This window comes from Capsicum annuum, chromosome 11 (genome assembly GCF_002878395.1).
Source record: "Capsicum annuum cultivar UCD-10X-F1 chromosome 11, UCD10Xv1.1, whole genome shotgun sequence".
In the NCBI taxonomy this organism is placed as follows: domain Eukaryota; kingdom Viridiplantae; phylum Streptophyta; class Magnoliopsida; order Solanales; family Solanaceae; genus Capsicum; species Capsicum annuum.
In genome coordinates this window covers 154,893,255-154,919,076 of record NC_061121.1, presented here as the reverse complement: position 1 = coordinate 154,919,076, position 25,822 = coordinate 154,893,255, and the positions used below count along the sequence as shown (strand labels likewise).

Genomic DNA, 25,822 nt, shown 5'->3' with positions numbered 1-25,822 from the left:
TAGGAAGTAAAAAAATCATGATAAACATGAACTTCCTTTGGCAAATCAGATTTGACATGACATTTCTTATGGGCTTTTAATTTACTGCATCATTTTGACACGTGGCATGGTCCCATTGGCTCCTTCGCTTGACTTGGCATTCCACGTCATTTGACATGTGGCACCAAATTGAACCTTTGTCATATGATGACATCTTGGGCTTGCTAAAGTGAACTCTGTCCCAAATTAATATGATGACATTTTGGGCTTGATAAAGTTAGTTAGTCATTTTTTAACCCAAATTAATGGATTAACCCAATTGTGGTTGGACTTTAATTAAATCCATATATGTTTGGATTTAAATAACTAATCCAATTACATTAATCCACAATATTTATTTGGGATTAATATATTTTAAATTTAATATTATCCGAATTTTGTATGGATAAAATTTTATTGCTTACAAATACATCAAGAATTAATTTACCATTTATATCTATCTTATTATTTATTATATATTATTAATTTTTTAATACCTAGATGACTTATAATAATTAATTTAATGTGATATAATAAAACTATAATTGAAACAGCTGAACAAACATATCATAAATGTTTATTTTATATTTTTTTTAGTTCAATATTTTTTTTTTTTATATATAAATGATTCAGCATAATTAATTAAGAATAATATAGTAAAATCATGGAGCAGCTGAAGCAAACAAAGAAGCAGATATGTTGACAAAGAGTTGTCTGCTTTACTCTTATTATTAATAGTAATAATATTTTTTTAATTAAGTATTATTAATTTTTTTTATATATAAATAATTTAAAATAATTAATTAAAAATAATATAATAAAATTATAGAGCGTGAAACTGTTATTAACAGTAGTAAAGTAAAGTAAGTCTTTCCACCTCTTTGTTCAGCTAGCAGATATAACTTACACTGCCGGTGATCACCCTCTCACCGATTGTATATGCAGATTTGTGTGGCCGGCGAATATGGCCCCACCAAAATCCGTGCGTACAATATCTCAAGAAGCCTTCGATGAATTGGTGAAGGAAAATATTGAAGATCTTGAAATGGACCCCACTGAAGCCCTTGAAGACGCTATTCAAACCCTAACTCTCCAAGATGTTGATCTCTCCGGTATCTCTCTGCTGCCTTTCGACTAATTTATTCCTTTCTATTCGTTTAGTAAACACTTTCATCTTTTATAGTTTGATTATCTAAACTTCAATAAGGGACTCAATTCCCTCCTCCCTTCCTTTTCCTCACTAAATCTTACTTCAATCTGTTTCATGTCCACACTCAGGGATCGTGTCTAGCATTTTGGGTTCGGGGGAGGAAAATCCAGTAATTCAATCACTTGAGAGGCTGAAGGAATTGGATCGTGATTGGAAGCAGGAAGGCAGGGATGAGAAAGATGTGAATGAAATAGTTGAGTGGTTAGATAAATTAAATGCTGTCTGTAATGTTGATGCACCAGGAAATGCTGCTATAGCATCGAAAAATGGTGCTGTAGAATTGGTGTGTTCGCTATGCGGTAAACTTGGGAGCGGATTCAATCAAGCTCTTGTTTCAGCACTCAATACATTGGCTTCATTACTTCATGGTATGCCACATATATTATGTATACAATAATATTTCTTGAGGGAATGAGTGTTGTTGGAATTTGATCTGTTCTGTGGGTTTGGGGATTTTGTTACTTTAAAGATGAAGAAATAATACATAGTGAGATTCTTGATGAAATACATCCTTTGTTCTTTTTCTAAGTCATACGCTGTCAGATTTTCAGCACATATACTTGTGTCTTTAGTATTTTATATTGGCAGTGAAACCAGTTTCCAGATCTTTTTTTCAATGAAACACTTATAATTTTGGCGATTTACTAGGACTGCTGTTAATTTGTTTAAATTTGTCCATTTTGTATCCCTTTTATTTCCGTACACCTGTTGTAATTTACTGTAGGCATGCATCTAGCACGAAAAGAAAATGAAGGCTTTTGAGCTAATCGTTCTTTGGAGAAAGCAAATCCCACTTCATACTTACTCATCTCAAGTATTATTTGTTAGTACATTATTTTGACCACTAGGGCTCTTTTGTTGCAAATCTATCAGCATTTATGTACACCTTTCATGCATCACTAGCATGTTTAGAAGATGAAATGATTATGCATAGTGGATGGTGTATTATCCTGAAACTTGTGATGTAGAAATCTCTCAAGATCATAATGATTAAAAACAAGGAAATCTCTCAAGATCCTAATTTGCTGTTCGTTATGAAATGGCACACATGACTCAGAGGGTGTTAAAACTTTTCAGCTTATCTACGCATATGATAAAATTAAAAATACTTATAAGTCAAGGGATTATAAACCAAAATAAGCCAAAATCCATAAGTTCATTACTGTCAACTTATGATTTTTCAGGTTATGAGCACTTTAGGTTTGACATTTTACTATTTTATCCCTAATATTATCTCGTAATCCCTAAAATATTCTTAATGAAATAAAATCCCTAACCCTGGGCATGAGTTTGCTCCCTCACATTTTACATATTTTCTTTCATAGCCCAGCCATCATCAAGAGCAAACAAGGTTCTTAAGAAGTTCTGTACATCGAAAGAAATCTGATTATTTTTCTGTTAAAGGATTTTGTTTTGCGCTACTTGAATTTAAGGACTTGTATGTTATACATTTGTTGAAAGCAAAAGAAGTAAGAAAGAAATGACACTGAAGAGTTTAGAATATGATCCTATCAACATTGATTATAAGTGCTTGTTTCTTTTTTTTTTTTGTTCTTGTCTTTTGGTTATCAAAAAGTGCTTGTTTCTTTTATGCATTTATTTTTTGTGTTATTTACGTTTTTTTTATGTATAAATTTTACTCAAATAATTTGTATTTATCAGCAAAAATGAAACATAAATAATTTTATATTTGAATCAATCTGAAATTTAAATTCTTGTAAAAAATCATGTTTTATTAGTGTAAACAACATTTAGGGCATTTAAGTCATTTTAATAGAAATAAATGCTTGTCGATACTTTTATACTAAGCACTTCAATTTTATGTATCAATTTAAGGTCTTTTATCCATAAACTAACTTCTTATTTATTCAATTAGTTTTGGTACTTAAACGTATTTTTCAGCACTTAATACTCATCAACTACTTTAAATCAGTCAAATCGAACGGGATATCATACTCCTTGCATGTCAATTTGAGTTTCGTATTATTTTGTTTGAACATTTTTGACAATTCTGCATGCCCATATGTCTAGATGGAAGAGTTGATATCATCAATGGAAAATGTCTTGTATTCATGATTGTATCATGTGCAGATCTACAGAGCATTGAAATATTTAGGGCGACTAATGGTCCAAAGTTGGTTATGAATATCCTAAACAATAGGAAAGAAAACTTAAGCATCTTGAACAGTGGATTTTCTGTTGTTTCTGCCGCTGCAACTGGTAATGAGGTCATCAAGGAGGCATTTATGAACTTGAAAATTGATGAACTGATTCTTCAATGTTTAAGAGAATTTAGTAGGGGGAGCATTCCTTATTTATATGATGCTGTACGAGTCCTGCTAACATCTGATGATAATCGTGTTGTGGCCTCTGAAGTAAGTAAACATTTGTAGTAGTTGTTGTTATTTGATGTTTGTTGCTAATCAGAACTCGAATTCTGTTACCATAATACAGTTAAGTAATCCAGAGTTTGTCACCATTGGAATTCCTGACATGGACAGATTCATGCAACCTATTCTGTTCCTCAATTAAGTTCGGAATTAGGCTAATTTTTGACTGAACAAGATATATATGACCTGTGACCTGGACAATTTTGTAATAATGTTCCCTAAAACACTACTTTATTTTACTGGGTGAGTAGTTGTTCAAGTTGTATGGTTGTGTCAATCAATCATCTCTGACCAAAGGAATTTAGGCATTCACCACATGAACTATAAAAGCCTGAAGATTTCTCACTATTCTATATTTCTGGACAACCCTGCTTATATCACCTGAATAAGAGTTTCAGTATGCTAGTCTCCCATCATGTTGAGAATTCCTTTTAAAAGTAATTTTTGTTCTTCTTTTGATAAGTAAGGTAAATTTACCAAATATAGTACCAAGAACGTACTGTGAAGCTAAATTGCGCAGACTCTCCAAAAATGTTGCCACACCCGTGTCAGATCCTCCAAAATGTCAAATTGCTTTGACCAGTTTTCGTTATTATTTGTTATTCTTTAAAAGTGAGACTTTCTGTAAATGTTTTTGTTCTTAACTGTAGGTTTATGGGTATGCCAGAAGGTTCGCGAAAATAGGAATTGTTGAAGCACTTGTTGATTCACTTCATGTATGGATTAAGGCGCCTAGTCTGGTGTCTGCAACTGTTGCTTTGAAGGCTATTGCTGTTAATGTAAGTACTGAATAATATATGAAATAACTTGAAGACACAAGGAATATGTTGATTATTTTTTTGAGATGAGGAATATGTTGATTATATACTTTGCATTTTTCATAAGCATTCATACTTGCATCTATTGGAATCCATTATCCCTTTCATGGTTGACTTCTTGAGCTCATTACATAATTCGTAATGTAATCCTCTTGTACTAATCTTATGCCCTTGTTTTTGGAATCAATATACTACCTTAAACAATAAAAGAAGTACACTATCTCTTTCATATCTACACTTGCCCTTCCTGCAAGTGATAAACTGTTGATGCTCATCTGCACTGGCTGTAGTTGATCAATTTTCATTGCAGCCTTGTCATCAATTGAGTAACCCCATTAGATGGGTTTACGAATCTTATTATTAACAGATGACCTTTTTTGTCACCGGTCATCCTGGATTAAAGGTGAAAATGATGTTAATCAATCATTTCCGGAGCTAATTGTCCCTTTGATGACTCATCTATTTTCTGAAAGATTGTCACCTTAATCCTAATACACAATGCCTACCTTGGCTAATACAATTTAGAACCGTTTGGTTACCGTATAAGGCCTAACCTAATACATGAATAATTGGTTATTCATGTATTAATTTTATACATTGTTTGGTAAGCATGGGGGATAAAAGTTATTCATGTATTAATTTTATACAATGTTTGGTTGGTAGGTTTCCAAATGTTGTATAAAAGTTATTTATGAAGTAATCTTGAGATTGCATACCAAGTGAGGATTCCTAGGAGAAGAGAAGCCTGGATTTATATGGTGTTTGATTGTGTTTATGCAATCCTACATAATTAATACTTACATAGCTTATGAGGGAATCTATGTATAATTTTATGCAGGATAGAAGGTGGTTTAAGTTATGTGGGTATTAGTTATACATGGATAAGAATATCAAATTATATGTTTTACCCCTATCAATTCACTTTTAAAATATTTTTTTATTCTCTGTTTTAAATTCACAGTTGTTCACACTATTTTTAATTTTTCTTATACCTGACAGTTTGCTATTTGTGCCTCAATGTATATGTATGAGTTGCCAGTTCTGCTTGAGCGTTGAGCATATTATGCTGCTGGGAGGCTTTTTTTTTTTTTTTTTTTTTAAATCTTTGTATTATTATAATTATAATAAATAATGGCACTATTAATAGATAGTAAGAACTATCTATCTTATGTATATACAATGCTCCACTTTCTTCTTTTTTTTTTTTTTGAATTCAATTATACATAGAATTTTGTACTGTTTGTCTACATATTTATTTATAAATAATATATAGTAATTTATTTTTTTGAGATAAAGGTGACATTGTATTCACACCAAAAGATTCATCATCCAACAAATGATGAATTGGAAACTTACATCCCACGGTAACAAATTAAATGTGCAATAATCATGTATTGTAATGCATAACTAATACCTATATAACTGATACTTGCATAACTAATACCTGCATAACTAATACCTGCATGACTCTAGCCAGTAACCAAACGGCCCCTTAGTGGTTGTTTGATATGATGTAATGGGAAAATAATCATGGTATATAATTTAGTGTAACTTTATTCAATGTTTGGTTGTCATTTGAACGTGTAATTCAATCCTTGTATAACTTAATACATCAATTGGGTTATTATTTTATACCACCAACATGGGATAACTAATCCATGTATTACTTATGCATGGATAAAATAGCAAAACGACAAAACTATCATTAATTTTTTTCTAGAAACCAATGAAGGTCAAATATTGAAGAATATAATTGTATACTCATCACTTAAATAATTATTTTAAATGAAATCTTGTATGTCCAATTTTAGTGCAATTAAACAAACACCTAACAAGAAATAATTTCTGTTTTACTAATCCCTGAATAACTAATCGCTGCATTATAATCCCTGTATAACTTGTCTTCAGCCAAACGCCTCCTGGTTAGAATTATCTAATTTAAGGTGCAGTTAAAATTTGGACATCTTCCATTACATTTGTAGTGTTTCAAAGTATCCTTGAACTTTGCAAGTGATATAATCTTAGAAAAAGTTTGAGCTCTGAAGCAAATGTTTTTTTAAGAGAAAGCTCTGAGGGAAGTATACTATCTTAGGGAAGTGAATATTATTTCAACCTTTAAAAGATAAAATTTTAATTAGCAACCACTTCTAGCATGTACTCGATAGGTGGTTAGGCATTAATTGTAAGTTCTCTATTTGCCTTTGATGCTCATAACATTTTTCCTGTAGTCAGTGGCTTGCAACTTTGACTCTGTTGCTCCGCAATTCCTAATTGTTAGCTGTCACTTTTGGGTTCAGGATGAAATATGCAGAGCTGTTGCTGATAATGGTGGTATTGCCGCAATTCTTCAATGTATAGATGACAGCGGTGAACAGGGTGAAAAAATTGTAGCCAGAACTTGCTGTTCCTTGTTATCTAAGGTGCAAAGTTGATTTACAACTTGAACTAAAAATTTCATGTTTCTTCTTTCCGTGTGTTTGATTGATATACTGGGGTGCGTACTTGCTTTTTCATTGTTGATCTATGAGGAGTGAGGACTCAGGATGGATGTCTGATCTTATATATAGTGTCTTGATATTTCATGATCCTTTATCATATATATGAATAGTTTAGAAGGCCTAATTCTCTCATAAGTTTTTTTGGGGGAAGTTTACAGTGCCCGATTTTGGGACCCCTATTTAAGGGATAGCCGAAGCTTATAAGTTTTTGTAAGTTTATCCACTTTTGGATCAACTTTGATACATGACTAAAGTTTAAAAAATATGGGTCTGAAGTTACAAACTTCAGACTTATGGGTCTGAAGCTAGGCTTGACAAAACCAAACGTCAATATATTTGGGAGCAAGCAAACTTCAGACATTTTGTTTGAAGTTTTGGCCTGTCAATTTCAAACTACTTCAGACATTCCGTTTGAAGTTTTGGCCTGTCAATTTCAAACTACTTCAGATATTTTTTTCTGAAGTTTGCCTGACAGTCCAAAATTTTATACCCCGTATATTTGAAGTTTGGGATTGTCAGGTCTAAATTCAGACCCCAATCTATACCTTCTTGCTGGTCATTTCAGTGGTGATTAGGACATTGAAACAAAGTCAATCACATATCCTTCTCCATCCTTGCATAGGGCTCTAGAAGAGGTAAATAATATAATAGAGAAGAGAAGACCCTCATAAAAGCTGCGGTCTTCACTCAATGTTGTAGTCTTTGGTACTGTACTTCAATGAATCATGCAGGAACTCGTTTACGTACACTATGTAGCTAGCCACTTAATTTTCATTAAATACTATGTCAACATAGCAATAAGCAACTCGTGCTGCACCTTTACTCAATCGACAACTATGATGAAGGAGGAGAAGAAGAAGCAGAGGAGTATACAGACTTTATCTGAAGTTTATCAATATTAGCTACAAGTTAAATAGTTTGAGATGGATAGAGTTTAAATAGCAGGGTCAAAACTGGCTATCAGGTGCAATTCCTAAAATTTTGTTCATGGCATATTCACACATTAAATTTAGTTTCTGATGTACAAATTTTTTTTTCATAAGTAGATTGGATATTCTGAATCATGTTTAGTTTTGTTCCTCATTACTAATCAAGTTTTCTGGCTGTGCATGTGGAATGACTTCAGCATTCTTTTGGTCCCCATGAATTGATTATCTGCTATTTATCCTCCTTAAAATTAAGTATTAATATATTATAGTGAGCAGTTGGCAGGAAGTGATATAAACAAGAGTGCTATTGTAGAAAAGGATGGCATGGACAAGCTTATGAAACTTGCAACGAGATTTTCCGACGATCCAACTGTGCTACAAGAGGTAATACCATTAGATATTACATATATTTCTCCAAATCACTGTTCTTTAGTTTCTAGTGGAGACTGGATTGAAAGATCTCCATCAGCTTACTTATTTACTCATGGTAAAGAGAACCTCCCCCCTATTGGATATGATGACCAAGAATCACCTATGAAGAAACACACACACACATATATTATATATATTCTTCTTTTGTATCTCTCTTTCTGTGAATGGAAAGTAACTAGAAAGGGGGAAAATCATGTATGGAAGCTACTGCAATTATTGTTATTGAAACCCGTTAGCTAATAATAATACATAATCTACAACATTAATGGAAAGACAGTTGGTGCAACACTTCGTCACATTTTTCTTCCAATCACACCCTTCCAATCATCGTTTTAGAGAAACTTCAAAAGGTTATTATGGAATCACGTAAGAGTAGTGGTGGTTGGACCAACTATATTGTATGGGGTGGAGTGTTGGCCAATCACGAACTTGCACACCCAAAAGATAAAGGTGGCGGAGATGAGAATGCTTTGATGGATGTATGGGTTACTAGGAAAGATATGCTTAGAAATGAGGTTATTCGAGATAAGGTGGGACTGGCATCATTGGAAGTCAAGATGCGGGAAGTAAGGTTGAGATGGTTCGGGCATGTGATGAGGAGGTTCTTGGATGCCCTAGTGCGGAAGTATGAGAGGTTGTCTAAGGATGTATTCAAGCAAGGTAGAGGTAGACCAAAAAAATATTGGAGGAAAGTGATTAGACATGACATGAAGCAACTTCAGTTTATCGAGGCCATGACCCTAGATAGGAAGGTGTGAAGGATGCTAATTAGGGTATAAGGTTAGTAGGAAGGAGTGCATCCTTCCTGATGGGTAAGGGGTCTTTTTTTGTTATCCGTGCTAGTGTTCATAGTCTAGTCTTGTTTCAGAGTGTATTATCGTTTGTCTTATTACTTGGTGATAGTCTTGTTTATGTTATTATTTGGTGTGTTATTACCTATTGTTTCTTGTTCCTTTACTCTTTTTTTTCTAGATTGCTTGTCTTGAGTCGAGGGTCTATCGACAACCGCCTCTCTATCTCCCCTTTGAGGTAGTGGTATGGATTGCATACACTTATCCTCCCCCGACTCCACTTTGTGGGAATACACTGGTTATGTTGTTGTTGTTGTATAGAGTAGTTATTGCATTTTAGTTCCACCTTGTGATGTTGTTTTTATTTTTATTTTACTACGGTATTTTTGGGGCCAACTTGCACACACCTCGAATATACTATTGGGTACCTGCTACCCCCCCCCCCCCCCTACCAATACCTATATCGGATTACTTTGGCCCCCCAATGCTTATCCGGACTAGAAAGAAATTACCTAGTGCTTCTCAGCTGGAATTTGAACCATAGTCTTCCAGGATTGCACCAACCTTTTTGACCATTAGGTCATGTCCTTGAGTGCCTTCATTTCAATGTATGTTTTCCCTTCATTATTATACACCCTTTATGTCTCAATTTAAGTGACACAACTTGATTTGGTACATAGTTTTAGTATTATTTGACTTGTATATACACATAACAATAGGAGAAAATAATGAAGTAATAATTGAAAATTTATTTGAATGAAAGAACGCAATCTTAAAGCTACATTTTGATTATTTAGATGTGAATTCTAGGAATTAGTCAAAGTTGTATAAAATTATACTTTTGCTAAAATGTATTAAGCTTTTAGGATGGCCCAAAGTTGAAAGAGTAATATAAATTTGGTCTGAGGAAGTAATAAATTATAACTTCGACAAAATCATCTCACTTTTAACTAGTGGTGGAAAATATTGATGGGCTATAGTTGAAAACATGATTATCTCCTTTTACAAAAAGGAATATCTTTTTCTTTTGGGGTTCATGGGAAGATTGATTAAATGAAATTCTTAAAATCATTCATAAGACATGCTTAAATCTACTAGAAGAAGGAACTCCATTTTCTATACGTCCTTCTCCCTTATCATTAAATTTTTGTCGTGGTTATGGCCTTCATTCGCCAAAAATTTTGCACATTTGTTCCGTATTGCTCCCAAACGCACACACATGTATACACGGTTGTACAAGTAACAAAGTGATAAGATTATCGAGTATTATCCCACAAAGAGTTGTGATTAATCATTAACTAAAATAAACTAATGTTAATCATCTAAACAAGAGATAACATCCAAATTTATAATTATAAAATTATTAAAAGTAAGAAAATAAATAATAAACTCTAACCAAGAAATCACAGATTTTTATGTTATTGATGGTAAGAAATCAATCTAGAGCTATGAGCTATCTAACTTTTATGTTGTATTCTTCAACTGACTTAAACTTCTTAATCTTAATTTGTTTGGGTTACTGGTGAACTGCTTAATATTAACTTATGAGTATCTTTCAAATTGCTCAAAAGTCTATTTAAAATGCTCCAATGCCGATATGTCTATGGTCGCTAGAAATAGTAAAACACACTTAAGTCTCTATATTCAACTAAGCGAGGCTAAAATTTATAATTCTATCCTCAGTAGCAAATCCGCTTCCCCATGCCCTGGGTTAAGAACTCGCTCTGTCTAATCCTATTGTAATCTTGAATTTCCACTTTTGAGTTCAATTCAGGATTCGTAGATGATATTTGAAAGATGATTAGACAACAAAATAATTAAGCTTAGGATTAAATAAATAAAATAATAAGATAAACTAATCAATATTTGAATAACATCAATCATGACATAACCATAACCCTAGAACGAGAAGTTCACTCCACATAGATATGGAAGAAAACCAAAAATCATCCAAAGATACGTAAAACCAAATCGTATGGAGAAAAAATGTAAAACTAATAACTCTAGCCTCCATGATGGCTTCTAGCTCTCCATAGGTTAAATGTTAATTCAAAAAGGTGTTTGAGGACTATTTATAGGTGTAGGAAAGGTCCTGGACAAAAAGTTGAACAACCAAGTCCAAAATGAGTTGGCAAAAATGGGCCTCAGAGATAGCCTTGGGCCTGCCACATGGATTTGTCGTTGTACTGAGTTCCTCACGCTACACATCACACCTAATTCAAGTTTGTCTTTTGTTGCTCATTCGATGCCATTCATTTTTTGGTTGCAAGTGTTAGACCTGTTGTTACTAGGGTCTATAAGCGCAGGAAAAAGGGTGAAAATAAAGCTTAAATGTATCTATTTTATTTATTAATTATTCTGTATATGTATTTCTAGTAGTTTCTAGCAGTTACCTAGCAGTTTAGGCAGTGTTTTGTGATATATTGTAGCAGGAAGAAAAGAAAAAAAAGGAATGAGATCATTTTGTAGGATTCTTCTGGCAGATTAGGAAGTTAAGATTCCTCAAAATACCCTGGTTGTTGAAATATTCTTTATTTGCCGTTTGTAAAACTCGTTCTACTTGTTGGTGACAATAATAGTTGAAGTGTTGTTTCTATTTTTACATTGTTTGTGGAAGTGTACCAGGTTTCTTATAAGGAGATTTCAGGATTCCTAACAATTTTGGTATCGGAGCCTTTATGGTTTCAACCAGAATGGACGGAAGGATTGATGGATTAGAGAAGACAATGGGGGAAGTAGAAGACGAGATTGGTTCAGTACGTGAGTACGTGATTACATGGAGCAGTTACGACTCTGGATGCAGAAAAAAGATGAACATGATGCTGAAATTCTTCAACATATGAAAGGAAAATCAAAGGTTCAGGCAGATCTAATTAAAGACACAGATATGATGGCAGAAAACAACAACAATCGCAGAAGCGATGAATTTCGTGAAGTTCAGCCACCATTTCGTGAAGAAACACGTCGTAGAAGACTGAAACTGCCCTTATTCTCCGGTGACAACCTATATAGGTGGCTTAATAGAGCAGAGCGTTATTTTCACTTCAACCCCATTGATGACAAGGAAAAACTGTAGGCTGCTGCAGTTTGCTTTGAAGGTAGAGCCCTAAATTGGTTCCAATGGTAGGAAACAAGAACACTAATTGTCAAATGGGATGTGTTTCGAGTAGCCGTACCCCAACGATTCACTCCATCACAGTTAGGAAACTTATATGAGGTGTTGATAGGACTGTAACAAATTGGAAGTGTGGCTCAATATAGAGAAGATTTTGAACTACTTTCAGCACCCTTGCAAGATGCCGATGATGCGATTTTGAAGGGGATTTATATAAATGGACTGAGAGGAGATATCAAGGCAGAATTGCTTCTAAGCAAGTTAGGAACTCTAACAGAAAAGAAGTGTTACAAGTCCACATGTGCGTGTAGCCACAGCGCCTTATCATTCTGCCTGTACCACAGTTACAATAGTACTACGACATTTTTTAGAGCATAAGCGAGGAGAAACCATGCAGCCAGGACCTGAAAATTTTGCTAAGTGTGGAGGATCATACAAAAGGCTATCTGATGCAGAGTATCAGGATAAATTGAGAAAAGGACTTTGTTTTCGCTGCGATGAAAAATATGGCCCCAATCATCGGTGCAATCCAAAACAGTTACAACAACATACCCACTGTATTCCCACCTAGTGGGGTCTGGGGAAGGTAGAGTATACGCAGTCCATACCACTACCTCAGGTGAAGTAGAGAGGCTATTTCCGATAGACCCCCGGTTTAGAATCAATGACAATATAACAGACACAATACATAAATGCATATAAACTTGTATAGTATGCAAAAATAAACTAACAACGCTAGCCACAAGATAAGACTAAAACTATACATTTGAAACCATAGACAGCACACAACACCTACGAACAAGAAATTTCAGACACAAATACAGAATACTCCTCTGCTATCACCGACACTGTCTCACCCTCTATCCTAATCCGCATCCTCCACAACTTCTTATTAAGGGTCATGTTCTCCGTTAGCTGTAACCGCTCCATATCATGTTTAATCACCTTCCTCCAATATTTCTTCGGCCTATCTCTACCCCGCTAAAATCATCCATAGCCAGTGTCTCATACCTCTGCACAGGCGCATTAGCACCCCTCCTCATCACGTGCCCGAACCAACGTAATCTCACTTCTCGCATCTTGTCCTCCACCTAAGCCACTCCCACCTTTTCTCGAATAATCTCATTCCTCACCCTATCCTTTTGGTCTGACCACACATTCACCTCAACATCCTCATCTCCGCCACCTTTAACTTTTGGACGTGGGATTTCTTAATTGGTCAACACTCCGCTCCATACAACATAGCCGCTCAGACTGCCACTCTATAGAACTTACCTTTGAGCTTTGGGGGCACCTGCTTATCACATAAAACCCCTGAAGCAAGCCTCTATTTCAACCATCTTGCCCCAATACGATGCGTGACATCCTCATCAATCTCACCATCACCTTGAATCATAGACCCCAGATATTTTAAACTCTCCTTCTTCTTAATAGCCTGAGAATCCAGCTTCACAACCACATCAGTCTCCTGCGACACATCACTAAACTTACACTTCAAGTACTCCATCTTAGTCCTGCTCAGCCAAAAACCTTTAGACTCAAGGGTCTGTCTCCAAATCTCCAACTTATCATTAACTCCTCCTTGAGTCTTGTCAATCAATACCACATCATGCGCAAATAACATACACCAGGGCACCCCTTCCTGAATATGTTGCGTCAACACATCCATCACCAAGGCAAAACAGTTAAATTTGCTTATTGTTGCAACAGAGGATAACGAAGATGGAAATATAGAAGAGCATTCAGAGGACATAGTAACTGTAGGGATGGATCAGTTAAGGCTCCATTTGTTTTTTTTTAAGATTCAGATGTCTGAATCTGAAGCACATCTGAATGATTAGGATGTTGTCTCTAAATCTGAAAACTGAATGATTAAGAATGTTTGTTTTTCAACATTTGAATGTGTAAAAAAAAAATTATTTGCATACATAATAAAATAAAAAATAAAATTCAAATAAAAAATTAATTATATATTAAAAAAGTATGTAATTTAATACAATAAAATTATTAGTATTTGATTGAGAAAAAACATTTATGTTTGTTAGTGATAGTGGAGATGACTTATAATGGTGGTTGCGGTGACAATGATTGATGTTAGTGACAATGATTGATGTTAGTGATTAATATTGTTGGTGGTGATAATTGTGATGGTTGGTATTGTAGTGACTGTTATGATGGTGGCGATTGATGATGGTAGTGGTGATTGTGATGTGACGTTGCTTGATGTTAGTAGTTTAAGGTGTTGATTGTGTTGGCTGAAACATGAATACATGATGATTGACAATGTGTTGGTGCTAGTTGGAGATGTTATTTGTTGTGATGGTGGAGATGGTTGTTAGTAGAGATAAATTGTAGCGATGGTACTGGTTGAAGTAGTGGTAGAGGTGGCATTACTAGTGATAATGGTGGTGGCGGGCAAAGAATGTGCAGAGGTTGTGATGTATTAGTAGTAGTTAGTGGTGGTGCTAGTTGTGATAGATGAGTTGGTTGGTAGTAGGGATTGACCGCTAGTGGTTGCTGATTCTGGTGTTGTTGACAACAGTGGTGGTGGTGAATATAATTAGAATAAAAGAGGTAGTAGGTGTGGTAGCGGTTGACAATTGTCGTTGGTAGCGGTATTTTTTGTCGATGGTGGGGGGTGGTGGTTGACAATGGTGACGGTGGCAGAGGTGATTAGTGTTGGTAATTGCTGATTATGAATAGAGTGGTGAATATTATCCAACACCAGAATATCCCTTCAGACTTATTAAGACTTGGTTCTAGATCTGAATGATTAAGACCTATTCAGACCTATTAAGAGTTAAAACTTTAATAAAAACAAATGCACTTAATGGTCTGAAGTCTGAACCATTCAGATTCAGACCTCCATTTAGTGCAAACAAATGAGGCCTAAGTGTTCAAGAACAACCAGAGCCACAAAAGTTAATGGAATTGTCTTTGTACTCTATTGCAGGATTTACCACAAAGAAGTCTTTGAAGGTATGGGGAACAATATTGGGGAAGAAGGTTATTGTGTTGATTGATAGCGGAGCATCAACTAATTTTATCTCTTGCACGGTGGCTGAAGTATTAGAGTTAGTAAAAGTAGGAAACGGATGTAAGGGCAGATGCAAAGAAGTAGAGTTGTGGATTGATAAACTAAACATAACTCAAGATTATTTCCTTTTTGATTTGGGAAGTGCCGATGTAGTGTTTTGATTAGAGTGGCCGGAAACCTTGGGAGATATTCAAGCTAATTTCAAGACGTTGACGCTGAAATTTGAAATAGAAGGCCACACACGAGTTGTTCAAGGAGATCCCTCACTGTCCAGAACAGTGACATCACTCAAAACTCTGTTCAAAGCCTTGCAAAAAGATGGAGAAGGGTATTATGTTGACCTGAATGAGTTAACAACAAAGGAAGACCAAGAGAATTTGGATTTGCAGCAATTACTACACGAATTTGAAACTTTATTTGGGGAACTAAAAGGGCTGCCTCCTACCAGGAGTCATGATCATGCTATCTTACTTAACGAGGGATCTAATCCACCCAATATTCGTTCATATCGTTACCCTTATTATAAAAAAAATGAGATTGAGCGAATTGTCCAGGAAATGCTTGTAGCTGGTATCATTCAACCAAGCACAAGCCTTTTCTCTAGTCCAGTGTTGCTAGTTCACAAAAAAGATGGTAGCTGGCGATTTTGTTTGGATTATCGGGCCCTTAATAAGATTATTGTTCCCAATAAATTTCCAATTCCAGCAATCGACGAACTATTGATGAACTTGAGGGTGCCACTATATTTTCGAAATTGGATCTGAGATCGGGATATCATCAAATTCGGGTTTGCAAGGAGGACGTCGCAAAGACGACTTTTCATACACATGAAGGCCATTATGAGTTTTTGGTTATGCCATTTGGGCTGTCTAATGCTCCATCTACTTTTCAAGCGTTGATGAATGAGATATTCCGGCCTTACTTACGTAAGTTTGTATTGGTTTTTTGTGATGACATATTAGTTTATAGTGCAAATTTTTCTACTCACTTGGAACATTTGCGGGAGGTGCTACAAATTTTAAAACTCCATAATTTGGTTGTCAATCGAAAAAAAATGTCATTTTGGACAACAATTATTTGAGTATCTGGGACATTATTTCAGCAAGTGGAGTGTCAGCGGATCCAGCCAAAATAACAAGCATGGTTAACTGGTCAAGTCCCAAAGATGTTAAAGGTTTGCGGGGGTTCTTGGGGCTCACTGGTTACTATAGAAAGTTTGTTCGCGATTATGGGTAAACAGCCCGGCCACTCACACAATTGCTCAAGAAAGATGCTTTTCACTGGACTAAAGAAACTCAACAAGCTTTTGATTCTCTTAAGGAGGCGATGGTCACTTTGCCGGTTTTGGCACTACCAGATTTTAACAAAGTGTGTGTGGTTGAGACAGATGCTTCGGGACTAGGGATTGGAGCTGTCCTAATGCAAGAAGGGGACATCCCATCGCTTTTCTTAGTCAAGGACTTTCTATTCGAGCTCAATCTAAATCAGTATATGAGAGGGAGTTAGTGGCCATCGTTTTTGCTGTACAAAAGTGGCGTCATTACCTGATGGGTCAGCATTTCGTTATACGAATAGATCAACAGTCTCCAATTTCTTAGGGCCAATATGCTATGGCAGAGGAGCAACAAAAATGGGTTACCAAGTTGATGGGATTTGATTTTGAGATTCAATATTGCCTCGGATGTGAAAATAAGGCATCTGATGCGTTGTCCTGTCAATTTCATTTCATGGCTTTTCTTATTCTACGCAGCAGTACCTTAGATGATCTTTCCACTGAAATTCAATAGTATGATCAACTCTGTCAATTAACATAGATTTGCTTCACGATCCGTCTTCAAGACCGAATTATGTACTATGAAATGGTTGCTTGTTTTTCAAAAGTCAGTTGGTGATTCCCCGTTCATCATTACACATCCCCATGTTCCTTAGGGAATTTCACTCCTCGCCCACAGGTTGACACTCAGGTTTTTTCTGCACATACAAACGCATTTCATAAGTGTTGTGTTGGAATGGAATCAAAAGGGATGTACAGAACTTTGTGGCTAGTTGTGAAGTTTGCAAGCGGAACAAGTATGAAGCCCTTAGTCCCGCTGGCTTGCCGCAACCACTACCTATTCCTACTCAAGTTTGGAATGATATTGCTATGGATTTCATCAGCGGGTTACCAAAAGCGATGGGACATGATACTATACTTGTTGTGGTGGATTGTTTCACTAAATATTGTCATTTTCTCCTCTTATCTCATCCATATACAACAAAAAGTGTCACTAAGCTATTTGTTTATGAGGTTGTACGTTTGCATGGTTTTCCAGATCAATTGTGTCTGATCGAGATCGGGTTTTTGTCAGCCAATTTTGGCAAGAATTATTCAAGTTGTCTGGAACTAGCCTTTTTGTTATCACCCTCAAACAGATGGTCAAACTGAAGTTGTCAACTGTTCATTGGAGACTTATTTACGTTGTTTTGCAAGAACAAATCCAAAACAATGGCCAAGATGGATTCCTTGGGCTGAATTTTGGTTCAATACCACATGTCCACCAAGATGACCCCTTTTAGAGCTTTATATGGGCGAGATCCTCTCTCCTTGTTGCGGTTCACTGAAGAGATTTCTGCTGCTGAAGAGGTCAACCAGTAACTTATGGCTTGCAACACTATTTTAGATGAACTCAAAGCTAATCTGACGCATGCTTAAGCTCAAATGGAAGTTTATGCTGATGCTAAGCGTCGTGCAGTTGTGTTTCAGCCTAGTGATTTGGTTTATCTTCGCGTGCAACCTTTCAAGCTTCGCTCACTTGCTAAAAAGGTTAACCAGAAGTTAAGTCCTCATTACTACGGGCCATATACTATCTTGAATAAAATTGGAGAAGTTGCTTATTGCCTTGATTTACCCCCTCATTCACGGTGCATCCTGTACTTCATGTTTCTTGGTTAAGGCATGCAATTAGGGATTCTACTCCAGCTCAGCAGCTTCCTCCTTTCTTATATGAAGAACTTGAAATGCAAGTGCAACCCGAAGGAGTAGTAGACTGTCGTACACTATTGAATGGCTCCCAAGAGGTGTTGATTAAATGGAAGGACTTACTAGACTTTGAGAACAAGTGGGAATCCTATGAAGTTATTGATGGACAGTTTCCTCATTTTCATCTTGAGGACAAGGGTGAAACTCATAGGGGTGGGTATTGTTAGACCTGTTGTTACTAGGGTCTATAAGCGTAGGAAAAAGGGTGAAAATAAAGCTTAAATGTATCTATTTTATTTATTAATTATTCTGTGTATGTATTGCTAGTGGTTTCTAGCAGTTAACTAGCAGTTTAGGCAGTGTTTTGTGATATATTGTAGCAGGAAGAAAAGGAAAAAAAGGGAATGAGATCATTCTGTAGGATTCTTCTGCAGATTAGGAGGTTAAGGTTCCTCGAAATACCTTGGTTGTTGAAATATTATCTATTTGCCGTTTGTAAAACTCGTTCTACTTATTGGTGACAATTAATAATAGTTGAAGTGTTGTTTCTACTTTTACATTGTTTCTACTTTTACATTGTTTCTACTTTTACATTGTAACGGTGAGATTGACGAGGATGTCTCGCACCGTATTGGGGCGGGATGGATGAAGTGGAAACTCGCATCGGGGGTGCTGTGTGATAAGAAGGTGCCGCCCAAGCTTAAAGGCAAATTCTATAGGGTGGTAGTCCGTCCGGCCTTGCTGTATGGAGCGGAGTGTTGGCCAGTTAAGAACTCCCACATCCAAAAAATGAAGGTGGCAGAAATGCGGATGTTGCGCTGGATGTGTGGACTGACCCGAGGGGATAGAGTTCGGAATGAGACTATCCGGGAGAAGGTTGGTGTGACTTCAGTGGAGTGTAAGATGCGGGAAGCACGATTGAGATGGTTCGGACACGTGAAGAGGAGGGGCATGGATGCCCCGGTCCGTAGGTGTGAGAGGCTAGCGTTGGATGGTTTTAGACGGGGAAGGGGTAGACCGAAGAAGTACTGGGGTGAGGTGATTAGGCGGGACATGGAACAGTTACAGCTCACCGAGGACATGACCCTAGATAGGAAGGTCTGGAAGATGCGAATTATGGCAGAGGATTAGGGCCAGTTCGGGTCGCTAGTGTAGGGAATTAATTGGTGGGGGTGTATTCCTGTTATGATTCCGTATTCAGTGTTTCGTGTTCCGTGTTCCATGTTTATTACGAATCTGTGTGCTTTCCTCTGCTTTATATTCCTGCATTCCTGCTTTACTCTGTTTTATATTCCTTATGGGTGCCGTATCTATGTTATGTCATCTGCTTCTGTGCTGTAATATGTGTTTGTGTGATATCTCGTGACTTGAGCCGGGGGTCTTTCGGAAACAGCCTTTCTACTTCATCAGAGGTAGAGGTATGGACTGCGTACATCTTACCCCCCCAGACCCCACTAAGTGGGAATACACTGGGTTTGTTGTTGTTGTTGTTGTTGAGATTTCAGGATTCCTAACAGTAAGTAGTTACTTGTATCCTTAATTTTCTTCTTCCTCACATTTGTATGCATCATTAAACAATAATGTTCCCATCATAAGATAATATTGGCCCCAATCATTAACCACTATTTCATTTTATTTTTTCTTTTATGCCTTTGGTAATTCATCACTTTTCACCCACTTTTGCTCCAAATTCCATCTCCAATGCACCTACAAAGTAAAAATACAATATTAAACTAGTGTTTGACCATAGATTTCCAAATATTTTTGGCAAGTCAGTTTTTGGTGAAGTTTAAACATGTGTTTGGCCATAGTTTTCAGTGAAGTTATTCGGATTGGCAATTTTGGCGTTGTACTCGTGTCGACATGACACTGGGACGGGCAAGGGTATGGGATCTGTGTTAGATCCAGTCAAACGAGATCGGGTGTGTTGACCAATAATTTGGAGAAAAAATTAAAATTTTGACATCTCAAAGTAAGGGCGTTAAGTGGGCCGGGCCGGGTTAACTTGGAACCGGCTCGTGAATTTTATCCGGTTAGTGGGGCGGTCCGGATTCGTGCCTGGTTAAACGGGCCGGTCCGGTTCCGAGCTCAACAGTAAAATTTTTTAAAACAATCCTGAACCGGCCCACTTAACCCAACCCGGTCCAACTCACCTAAACTCGATCAAAACCGATTAAAAATCCGGTCAAAAACTTAAAAAAAAATGTTTTTTCTCTAATATACACTATATATACCCACCTATATACATTTTAAATACGCTAAACAATAGATATATACTACATATATATTGTATATACTACATTGCTATTTAAAAAATACATTCACAATACATGTACACAATTACACATGTAATATATACGTCTATAGAAGACATATATTACACATGTAATATATACGTCTATAGAAGACATATACACATATATACGTACCATTCAATATATACATACTATTTTAAATAAAATATACGTACCATTCAATATATACATACTATTTTAAATAAAATATACTACAATATATATACTACAATATATACAGACACTATATATATAGTTATATACTAATTTATAAAACATATACACATGTATACGTTAAATATATACGTCTATAGAAGATATATACACATATATACATACCATTCAATATATACATACTACTTTAAATAAAATATACTACAATATATATACTACAATAAATACGGACACTATATATATAGTTATATATTAATTTATAAAACATATACACATATACATTAAATATATACGTCTATAAAATATACTACAATATACACACGTACTATATATATACATGGTTATATACTAATTTATAAAACATATACACATGTATATGTTAAAATATATACTACTTTAGAAAATATATACGTACCATTCAATATATACATACTACTTTAAGTAAAATATACTACAATATATATACTATAATATATACACACTATATATATAGTTATATACTAATTTATAAAAGATATACACATGTATACGTTAAATATATATACTACTTTAGAAAATATATACGCATCTATATGTACCATTCAATATATACATACTACTTTAAATAAAATACTCTACAATATATACACACACACTATATATATATAGTTATATACTAATTTTTAAAACATATACACATGTATACGTAAAATATATACTACCTTAGAAAATATATACACATATATACGTACCATTCAATATATACGTACACATATAAAATATATGTACTTTAAATAAAATATATGCTACTTAATATAATAAATTAATAATATTTTATAGTAAATTAGTAATATATTAAAACTAAGTATTTAACTTAAACTAGAAATTCAATTTAAATCATTAAATGAAAAAAATTACAAAGTAAGGACTAAGGAGTGAATGAATGTTGAATTTTATTGATTGCAAAATGATTCAAAATTTATAATTACATTGATGAAAAATGTACAAAATTTGCATTTTTTTTCCAACTCATTCATGTTAATATTAACGGGAACTTGCATAGGATAGTCAAAGTCAATGGGGGCAAAACCATGTATTTGACTTGATTCTGCTGAGTTCTCCCGTGAAGTCATAATTTCTTCAAGTCTTTGTTTGTCGTTTGGCTTCGCTTCCATTCTTTGATTTCTTTGTTCCGCTCTAATCCAATCTCTAAGGCAAACTAGAACATTTATTGTATTGCTTCCCAATGAATGTCGATTGTCTCCAAGCTGCTGTCGTCCCTGACTAAAAGCGCTCTCCGATGCAACGGTTGACATTGGAACATTCAAGATATCTCTGGTAATCTTGAAAGCATAGGATATTGTGTTTTATTATTCCCCCACCAATCCAACGCGTTGATCCGTCGTCTGCGATCCTCTAACGGCGTTCGGAGATAATACTTCAGCTCTTTCTGATAAGTTGTTGTGTAAGCTCCCTCCTCAACACTGTTCCAACAAGGTAAATCATAAAAGTAATTAGGAAAATCACTATGTGCCGGCCTTTTAGAAGATGAAGGCTCCTCGGGAGGATGAGGAGCGACAGTTGGAGTGATATTTGTAGGTACAGCTAAATCAAGTAAATCAACATAGTGGTTATATAATTTATTTATATAAGCGTTTGCATCACCCATAGCCGTCCACAAATTAGGTTGTTCTTGTTCTTCATCATCAGAATCATTGTTTGTATTTATCTCTAAGCATATATAAGAGTACTAAAGTGGCACATGGTAGTATATTTTAAGCACGAATTTAGGATTAGCACCAATCAAGTAAATAGGGGGAATCAGAAAAAAATATTTTTTAAATTTAGCAAACATAGCACCAACAGCTTCTTTGTAACCTTGTTTATTTTTATATTCTTTGAGCAAACCAGAAATATCGGCTATATATGCCAAAATATTACAAACCGTAGGATAATAAGCGCCGGAAAATTCAACCGTAGCTATATAATTACAGCCCAATCAGAATCATGTAGCATGCCGTGAGCAGAATCAACAAACAAACCGCAATGTTGGTTAAAAGATAGTGTAATAGGAACTCTCTCTCTCGCCTCACCCAGGTCCACGGCCTTCGACGCCGTCGCCGACCGTCGGTGCCGACCCGACCTCCGGCCCCGACTACGGGTCCCCGGCGTCGATCGCCGTCGCCGTTCGAACGGCTTTCTCTCTCTCTCCCTACCCCCTCTCTCTCTCTCGCCCCGGTCCCCGGCCCCGTCGCCGTCGCCGACCTTCGGCGCCGACCCGACCTCCGGTCATCGGCGTCGACCCCGTCGCCGACCTCCGGTTCCAAGCTGGGCCTCCCCCCCGCTGTTCACCCCCCCTCCCGCGCCGGTACAACAGCCCAACAGCCGAAGCTCGGTCTTCAGCCGCAGCTCCGTCTGCACCCGCCGCTCGGTCGCCAGCAGCCGCAGCTCCATCTCAGCAGCGGAATCCCCCGGCAGCAGGTCGACGCTGGGCTTGGTTGCCGGCTTGGTCTACAAGCGTAATTCGGTGACTTCTAACCTTTGTTATTTCATTCTTCATTCTGCATTCTTTCATTCTTCGTATTATGCTAGTAGTAGCCCTGTACCTTGACTTGCGTGGGATTTGTGGATATTGTCTGTTGTCTGTTGTTGCTGTTGCTATGGTCGTTTCTTGCACTGCGTTGGATTGGGTTATCGGCTCGGGAATCTGTATTTGGGACTGTGGGTGTTGAGTCCAGTGGTGTTTGCCCCTAATTGAGTATAGTTTTGTTTCTGGAGTATTTCTTTGAATTTGTGTGAGCCTTGTATTACTTGCTGCTGCTTTGCTATTACCATCGTTTATATCTTTATATCTTTATATTATCTTTATATTCTCTTATACTTTCGTGTAGTTGTGGCTGTGGGCGGTAATGGGTGGATAGGGTTATGTCCGAGGGGGTTGGGGCGTGGGGTCGTGGTGGGGGCGGGGGATGAGGAAAGGGCGGGAGTGGGAGGGAGGTCAAGGTTTGGCCGCGGGGGGTGGGGGGTAGTGGAGGGCGTGTGGATAGTGACGGTAGGCTGAGGGTTGGGTCTTGGAATATAGGGACCCTTCAGGGTAAGTCCATAGAGCTTGTGAAGACTCTTAGGAAGAGGAGGATCAATATTGCGTGTGTTCAAGAGACCAAGTGGGTAGGGTCTAAAACTAGGGATGTGGATGGTTACAAGCTGTGGTACTCTGGGAGCGAGAGGCGTAGGAATGGAGTTGGCATCTTAGTAGATGAAGAGCTTAGAGGTCAGGTAGTAGAGGTGAAGAGGATCAACGATAGGTTGATGACTATTAAGTTGGTCATTCGGGGGTTTACCCTGAACGTGTGTAGTGCCTATGCGCCGTAAGTGGGAGGAGAAGATGCGGTTTTGGGAGGCTTTGGAGGAGGTGGTGAGAGGCGTGCCTAGCTCGGAGAAGATTGTTATAGCAGGAGATTTCAACGGGCACATCGGGGCGCTATCGGGAGGCTTTGGTGATGTGCATGGTGGTTTTGGTTTTGGGGAGAGAAATGAAGAGGGGGCTACCCTATTGGAGTTTGCGAGGTCCTTTGGGCTGGTGGTGGTGAACTCGGGCTTCCCGAAGAAGGACGAGCACCTGATCACCTTTCGAAACGCGATAGCCAGGACCCAGATTGACTTTTTGTTGCTTAGGAAAGGGGATAGGGCGTTGTGTAAGGACTGTAAGGTCATCTCGAGTGAGAATCTTTCGACCCAGCATAGGCTCTTTGTTATGGATTTAGGTATAAAGAAGAATAGAAAGAGGAGGAGTAGGGAGTGTAGACCTAGAATTAAGTGGGGCGGCCTGACGCCAGTGAATGCGTGGGAGATAGGGGAGAAGTTGGCGGGAATGGGGGTGTGGGAGTGTAGGAGAGACGTGGATAGTATGTGGGATAGGGCGGCTAGGTGCATCAGGGAGAATGCAAGTGAGGTGTTGGGTGTTTCTAGGGGCCGGGCCGGGCAGGGCACCATCGGGGGGATTGGTGGTGGAATGAAGAGGTGGAGAAGAAAGTGGGGACCAAGAAAGGGGCATATGCCAAGTTGGTGGAGAGTAAGGACGAAGAGGAGAAGCGGGTAAACAGGAAAAAGTACAAGCTAGCGAGGAAGGAGGCTAAGTCAGCAGTCACGGCAGCTAAGACGACCGCCTTTGAGAGCTTGTATGCAGGGTTACAGGGGAAAGGAGGGGAGAAAAAGTTGTTTAGACTCGCTAAGGCTAGGGAGAGGAAGGGTCGTGACCTCGATCAGGTGAGGTGCATTAAGGGGGAGGACGGTAGAGTGTTGGTGGAGGACGGCCACATTAAGAATAGATGGCAGTCGTATTTTCATAGGCTCTTGAATGACGAAGGGGATAGAGCTATTGTGTTAGGGGAACTGGAGCACTCAGAGGAGTGTCGGGATTTTAGCTATTGTAGACGTTTTAAGGTAGAAGAGGTTAGACAGGCTGTTCGCAGAATGCGAAGGGGTAGGGCGACGGGGTCGGATGAGATACCGGTGGAGTTTTGGAAGTTCGTTGGAGAGGCTGGTGTAAGGTGGTTGACTGGATTGTTTAATGAAATCTTCAAGACGGCAAAGATGCCCGAAGCTTGGAGGTGGAGTACCATAATCCCTCTCTATAAGAATAAGGGGGACATCCAGAGTTGCAATAACTATAGGGGGATTAAGTTATTGAGTCACTCTATGAAGATCTGGGAGAGAGTGGTCGAGGTGAGGCTGAGACGGATAGTGTCTATTTCAGAAAACCAGTTTGGATTTATGCCTGGCCGCTCGACGACGGAGGCAATTCACCTGGTACGGAGGTTGGTGGAATAGTATAGGGAAAGGAAGAAGGACCTGCACATGGTGTTTATCGACCTTGAGAAGGCCTACGACAAAGTCCCCAGGGAGGTGCTTTGGAGATGCTTGGAGGTGAGTGGAGTACCGCTGGCATATATCAGATCAATTAAGGATATGTATGATGGAGCGAAAACTAAGGTGAGGACGGCGGGAGGAGACTCAGAGCATTTCACTGTCCTGACAGGGTTGCATCAGGGATCTACTCTTAGTCCCTTTTTGTTTGCGTTGGTGATGGATGTGTTGACGCGGCGTATTCAAGGGGAGGTGCCGTGGTGTATGCTTTTTGCAGACGATGTAGTTCTGATAGATGAGACTCGAGGGGGT

General features: G+C 37.5%; 1 protein-coding gene across 2 annotated transcripts in view; it reads left to right on the top strand.

The window, feature by feature from the left end:
• Window positions 1-829: 829 nt before the first annotated feature.
• LOC107852285 (armadillo repeat-containing protein 6) overlaps window positions 830-25,822 on the top strand; it is a 33,376-nt gene continuing 8,383 nt past the window's right edge. Inside the window, exons 1-6 of one of the 2 annotated variants that reach the window (XM_016697349.2) lie at window positions 830-1,130; window positions 1,297-1,596; window positions 3,320-3,603; window positions 4,269-4,397; window positions 6,734-6,856; window positions 8,140-8,247. In XM_016697349.2, the coding sequence (XP_016552835.2) occupies window positions 983-1,130; window positions 1,297-1,596; window positions 3,320-3,603; window positions 4,269-4,397; window positions 6,734-6,856; window positions 8,140-8,247 (1,092 nt within the window). In that variant the 5' untranslated portion in view covers window positions 830-982. Of the gene's footprint in view, window positions 1,131-1,296; window positions 1,597-3,259; window positions 3,604-4,268; window positions 4,398-6,733; window positions 6,857-8,139; window positions 8,248-25,822 lie in introns of both variants that reach the window. The other variant, XM_047399028.1, reaches the window with a different exon arrangement.